Source organism: Cebus imitator, unplaced genomic scaffold, assembly GCF_001604975.1.
Source record: "Cebus imitator isolate Cc_AM_T3 unplaced genomic scaffold, Cebus_imitator-1.0 Scaffold181, whole genome shotgun sequence".
Taxonomy (NCBI): domain Eukaryota; kingdom Metazoa; phylum Chordata; class Mammalia; order Primates; family Cebidae; genus Cebus; species Cebus imitator.
The window spans coordinates 1,353,758-1,360,529 of NW_016107496.1; the positions used below are offsets into that span (position 1 = coordinate 1,353,758).

At 39.6% G+C, this 6,772-nt stretch overlaps 1 protein-coding gene across 3 annotated transcripts in view; it reads left to right on the forward strand.

Annotated features, from left to right (window-relative positions):
- The window catches only part of SPATS2 (spermatogenesis associated serine rich 2), a 144,882-nt gene that overhangs the window by 109,067 nt on the left and 29,043 nt on the right, over window positions 1-6,772 (forward strand). For all 3 annotated transcript variants that reach the window (XM_017545789.2, XM_037744694.1, XM_017545788.2), the window contains 2 exons: window positions 801-850; window positions 5,470-5,731. In XM_017545789.2, the coding sequence (XP_017401278.1) occupies window positions 801-850; window positions 5,470-5,731 (312 nt within the window). The remainder of the gene's footprint in view (window positions 1-800; window positions 851-5,469; window positions 5,732-6,772) is intronic.

Here is a 6,772-nt window from a genome sequence, read left to right on the forward strand (position 1 = left end):
AGAATTTAAGAGACTCTTAATAACAAAGTAGTGATTCAGTGGCCCACCAACAGATGGCAAATTCAAGGACTCAGTATTGTCTTCCAGATTCTAATATTATTAGTTTGGCTCTGGCAAGTGACTCAAATGTGTGGGTTTGAATTTCCTTCTCTAATATGTAGATGAATGGCAGGCTTAGTCAAGCTTTCAGATTTATGGCATTGACAAGTGTTTTATAAACTTCCTTCCATGTAACCTGTTTGAGAAAAACTATCTGAAGCTATTGTGTCTTTGAATAGCAATACTGTATCAGGTTAGGTCTCCGTTTTTACTGTCCTGAATCTGACAGCATAGGATACACAGGTTTGAATACTATAAGGTTTTTCTTTATCTTCATCTTTTTAAAAAATAATATTACTGTTTGGGTCTAGGGTAATGTGCAGCTGTCTTCAAAACAATATAGCCAAGGTGGTGTCTAACTGGAGGGGAAGGAATGGCTGAAACCACTGTGCCATCCCCTTCATACTTGGTCTAAGATGTGTAGATAAGAGAATCTTCACAATGGCCCAGCTACGTTAGTCTCTTCTTGGAAGAACTTACTGAGGAAATTACTTGGAGAAGAGGGGTCTTAGTAGGCAGGTATTTCAAAGGGAAGCATGGCATGGTTATCTCATTATATTACTTTAGACCTGATCCTTAACTTTTCCTGTTAAGAGCTTTGTAAATTATCCAGCAATTACAAAGTGGGAGGACACTGACTTCTGCTTGACTACTGTGTGTGTGGCAGGAGAAAAAAAATCTGTAATTGGTTTCTCTTACAGGTAGTGCCAGTGAAGTACTCAAAGAATGGACAGTAACAGGCAAGAAAAAGGTAAAATGAATTACGTTTACAAGCATGATGATGTTTATATTATTTTTGAAAATTTAGGCTCTGCAAAAATATTTGAAAGAAAAGGTTTACATACATAGCTTCAGTTTACCTGGTTAAAAAATGTCTTCTTTGGCCAGGCACAGTGGCTCACACCTCGAATCCCAGCACTTTGGGAGGCTGAGGCGGGTGAATCACTTGAGGTCAGGGGTTCAAGACCAGCCTGGCCAACATGGTAAAGCCCTGTCTCTAGTAAAAAATAGAAAAAATTAGCCAGGTGTGGTGGTGCATGCCTATAATCCCAGTTACTCAGGAGGGTGAGGCAGGAGAATAGCTTGAACCCAGGAAGCAGAGGTTGCAGTGAGCCAAGATCAAACCATTGCACTCCAGCCTGGGTGACAGAGTGAGACTCCATCTAAAAAAAAAAAAAAAAAAAACTTCTTTGACACTGAAACATAGCTGTGTCTTACAGAGTACCTCACAATCCTCTCAATGTGATGTAAGACAGGAAACAGAATGACTTTACCATGGTACGGTTATTAGGGGTGAAAAAGAGCAAGGAAAGCAAGAGAAAGCAATTTAATTGAATGGTTTTCAACCATATTCATATCATAAATCAGTTAATACAGTTCAGATTTTTGGTCAGACAACTGAGTTATAGTCCTGATATTAATGAAGTTTGACATAAAGCTATTAGATGCTGGCCATGCAGAGTGGCTCATGCGTGTAATCCCAGCACTTTGGGAGGCTGAGGTGGGAGGATCACTTGAGCCCAGGAGTTCACGACCAGCCTGGGCAACATGATGAGACCCGATCTCAAAAAAAAGGTACTAGGTGTCTTGCAAAGGGGTCTGATGTTCCACTTTGGGAGGTAGAAGGCACTTAGGTAGTCAGAACTGGATTCCTACCCTGTTGCACTATCTACTGGCATCATGACTGATATTGCTTAACATTTGTGTGCCTTAGTTTGCTCATCTCTAAAATAGAAAATAGTTGGGTTTTTTTTTGTTTTTTTGAGATGGAGTCTAGCTCTGTCACCAGGCTAGAGTGTAGTGGCGCAATCTTGGCTCACTGCAATCTCCGACGCCCTGGTTCAAGCTATTCTCCTGCCTCAGCCTCCTGTGTAGCTGGGATTACAGGCACGTGCCACCACATCCAGCTAATTTTTTGTATTTTTATTTTTATTTATTTTTGAGACGGAGTTTCGCTCTTGTTACCCAGGCTGGAGTGCAATGGCACAATCTCGGCTCACTGCAACCTCCGCCTCCTGGGCTCAGGCAATTCTCCTGCCTCAGCCTCCCGAGTAGCTGGGACTACAGGCACGCGCCACCATGCCCAGCTAATGTTTTTTTTTGTATTTTTAGTAGAGACGGGGTTTCACCATGTTGACCAGGATGGTCTCGATCTCTTGACCTTGTGATCCACCCGCCTCGGCCTCCCAAAGTGCTGGGATTACAGGCGTGAGCCACCGCGCCCGGCCAATTTTTTGTATTTTTAATAGAGACAGGGTTTCACCATGTTGGCCAGGATGGTCTCAATCTCCTAACCTTGTTATCCACCCACCTCAGCCTCCCAAAGTGCTGGGATTACAGGTGTGGGCCATTGAACCCAGCCAGAAAAATAGTTCTAATAAATACAAGTACGTAATACAATGCCTAACACATTAGTTCTTGTTCATTGCTCCTTATCTACTTAAAATCAGATGTTTTTCCCAAAGGATACCAGCTGGTCTCAGAATTCTTCCCACAGCTCAGTACCCTAAAGGTGACCCCTTTAGGAAAGGCTTGAAGTATGCATTTTAATCAGGCACCTCTGTGAAATCTGTTTGGGGTGTTCTTTTCTTTATTAAGTTAGTGCTGGAGTTCTGAAATGCTTAAGATGATTCATATCACTTTTTAGGAGTTCTGTCAGATCTTGACCAAAATCCAGGCTTGGCCTCAGTGACCCTTGAGAATTTTTTCCAAGGATTACCTAATACTAACACAGGTTCTTCTGAAGCTCTTTATACCTGTAGCTTTAAATATTTGTTTAACTTCTTCCTACTGCTTTCATCCTACACGGATAACTGTGAGTGTCCTACCAGTTTTTTTCTTTTTCTTTTTTTGTTTTGACATAGAGCTTCGCTGTGTTGCCCAGGCTGGAGTGCAGTGGCGTGATCTCAGCTGACTGCAGCCTCTGCCTCCTGGGTTCAAGCAATTCTCATTCCTCAGCCTCCCACGTAGCTGGGACTACAGGCATGTGCCACCACACCTGGCTAATTTTTGTATTTTTTTAGTAGAGATGGGTTTCACCATGTTGACTAGGCTGGTCTCAAAACACCTGACCTCAAGTGATCTGCCCACCTTGGCCTCCCAAAGTGCTAGGATTACAGATGTGAGCCGCTGTGCCTGGCCAACACCAGTTTCTTATTTTATTAGCCCAGGATTATAAGTTATTAATGATATAAAATGTACATGGATCTGGAAGATGATGTGTTGGAGACACAGACATTTCTTAAAATTTGGAGAGAGAAATACGACTTCAGTTTGGCAGTCCCAAATGCCCAAATCCCGTCCAGTCCACTTAACAGTTGGGATTATTCCAATAGGATGTGACTCTGAGTGGATAGTTTTTATGTGGCACAAGGATATGAAAACATAGCCAGTTCACATGGGGGAAATATTTAAGAAAAAGAAAGATGAGGCTGGGCGTAGTGGCTCATGCCTGTAATCCAAGCACTTTGGAGGCCAAGGTGGGTGGATCACCTGAGGGTGGGAGTTCAAGACCAGCCTAACCAACATGGTGAAACCCCATCTTAAAAAATAAATAAATAAAATAATCAAAAAAAGAAAAAGAAAGATGAGAGCTGTGTGGAGGAGAGAAGTTTATCTAGAGTTCAGTCATGTTTCTGCTGGAGAGGGCCACAGAAAGGACTTGGGGGAATAATATATTCAATTATCAGTCTAGCTTTAGGAATAGAATTCAGTATTGCCAGTGGAGCTATGAGTTTGGCAAAACAAAAGGTAAAGGACTTTTGTTTTTATTTTAATTTTACTATTTGCCTATGTAATATGCTCACATGGCTCAAAATTCAAAGGTACAAGAGTTAATACAGTGAAACATCTTTTTTTTTTTTTTTTTTTTTTGAGACGGTGTCTCATTCTGTTGCCCAGGCTGGAGTGCAGTGGTGCGAGCTCAGCTCACTGCATCCTCTACCTCCTGGGTTCAAGCGATTCTCCTGCCTCAACTTCCCAAGTAGGTGGACTTACAGGTGTGCGCCACATCTGGCTGATTTTTTTTTTTTTTTTTTTAAGACAGGGTTTCACCGTGTTGGTCAGGCTGGTCTTCAACTCCTGACCTCAGGTGATCCACCTGCCTTGGCCTCCAAAGTGCTTGGATTACAAGCGTGAACCACCACACCCGGCCCAATTTTTGTATTTTTTATTAGAGATGGGGTTTTGTCATGTTGGCCAGGCTGGTTTTGAACTCCTGACCACAGGTGATCTACCTGCTTTGGCTTCTCAAAGTGCTGGGATTACAGGTGTGAGCTGCTGCCCCCGACTAATACACTGAAACATCTTTAGCCCATTCCTGTTCCCCAGCCATTTGTTTCTCCACCTCTGAGACAAACAGCATTTTCAATTTCTTATGCATCTTTCAATATTTTTTTATGTATATATAAGTAAATAAGAATATCTGTTCTCCCTTTTGCCTGCCCCTTTTTTCATGAAATATATCTTGGAGCTTATTTCATGTCTCAATATATAAAGAGCTTTCTTGTTTTTATGAATACATAGTCATCCTGCTGTTTGGATGTACCATACCTTATTTAAGCAGTCCCCTATTGATCAACATTTGGGTTTCTAATTCTGTGCTGTTAATAGTGATACTGCAATGAATAATCTTGTATATATATAGAAATCATTTTGCATGTATGTTAGTCTCATCTCAAATAAGTTCCTAGAAGTAGAATTGTTAGTCAAAGGGTATGTGCATTTGTAATTTTGATAAGCATTAGATTGCCATGGAGAATACCACTTTACACTCCCAGAAGTAATATATGGAAATGCCTGTTTCTGTATACCCTCAACCTTGTCAGTTCTACAGTGTTAACATACTTTTTGACCTTTGCTAATCTAATAGATGAAAAATGATCATTGGAGTGCAGTTTTAATATATATGTGTGTGTATATATATATATATATATCAGACTGTTATTGCATATCAGTCTAATGAATGTTGCATATCATTCCATATGCGTACAGCTTATACTATTTTTTTCTATTGGATTATTTTGCTTTTTGTTAGAACTCTATATATGTAGTTCTTTGAATATAAACTCTACAGACTTTTTTCACATATTGTAATTTATCTTTTGACTTTTCTTAAGGTGTGTTTCATCATGAAGAAACGTTTTATATTTGCGTTTGAGCTTCTCTCAAGTATAGGATTATACATAGTAAAATTTTATTTTAGGCAGTAGTTCAGGATACGTATATGATAATGTTAAATTTCTGAAAGAACATACAAGAAATTGGTAACATTGGTTACTTTGGATAGCTAGAGTTACCTCTCTAGGTTGTGGGGGAATCTTTTTTTTTCTTTTCTTTCTTTTTCTTTTTTCAAATTCTTAATAACTTTAGAACAAAAAGAAGAAAAACAAACCGAAACCTGCCACAAAACCAAGTAACAGTATCCCAGATTCCAGTAAAACAGTTTCCATTCAAGAGGAACAGTCTGCACCTTCCTCAGAGAAAGGTGGTATGAATGGCTACCATGTCAATGGTGCCATGAATGACACTGAATCTGTGGAATCACTCAGTGAAGGTTTGGAGACGCTTTCAATAGATGCTAGAGAATTGGAGGATCCTGAGTCGGCCATGCCAGATGCACTGGATAGAACAGGTGAGTTTATTAACAGGTTTTGGAAAAGTTGCATTCAGTTGAAAAACAGGGCTCTCTTTGTTAAGAAGGCAATCAATTAAATCTAGTTAGTTTTTTTTTTAATCCAGTGCTTGCTGGTTAGTCTTTTTACTTTTTAGTTTTTGTTAATTTTTGTCTGAGTCACACTTTATAATTATCAAAGGCCTAGAAAAAATATAATTCTTGTTCCATTATATTTTAACTCTAGTCTAAATCAGTCTTGTGGAAATCATCTAACTTAACCTACTTATGCCTAGTGTTCCATTATTGGAATGCTAAGCATGTGGGAATTATTCAGATCCTGCCGCTCAAGGTCATTGCCAAAGTCTTATTTTTCATTCATACAAAAATTCAAAAAATTGCAGCATAAATGGGTTAATAGTGGAGAAATACTTTAGTCTTTAGAGACTAAGAAGGTGACTTTAAGTTGTTTTTTAAAAACTGTGGACTTATTAAGGAAGATGATGGTGTTTATATTATTATTCTAAGACCCAACACAGTTAGAAATATAATAATGATAATTCCAGCTTTTGTGAGAACTAGGCTGTTGGTTTTTATAGTCTAACATTTGTTTTCTAGTGAAGAATTATGATTAGTGTTGTAAATTCACATATCTTGTACGTGTGCTCGTTAACCATTTTTTTGAGAGTTAGTAAGATAATGGAAATTTCTCTTTTTTAAAAAATTACTTGTTAATCCAGTTCGCCTGCCCTGCTGCTCCTGGCTTTAGAAGTGTAATGCCAATGTAAGATTTATGCTGTGCTGTTTGGTGTTCTTTTATTGATTAGTATACACACATACAGAAGAAAAGACTTAAGAGAAAAGCATTGGGCCGGGCGCGGTGGCTCAAGCCTGTAATCCCAGCACTTTGGGAGGCCGAGGCGGGTGGATCACGAGGTCAAGAGATCAAGACCATCCTGGTCAACACGGTGAAACCCCGTCTCTACTAAAAATACAAAAAAAAATTAGCTGGGCATGGTGGTGCGTGCCTGTAATCCCAGCTACTCAGGAGGCTGAGGCAGG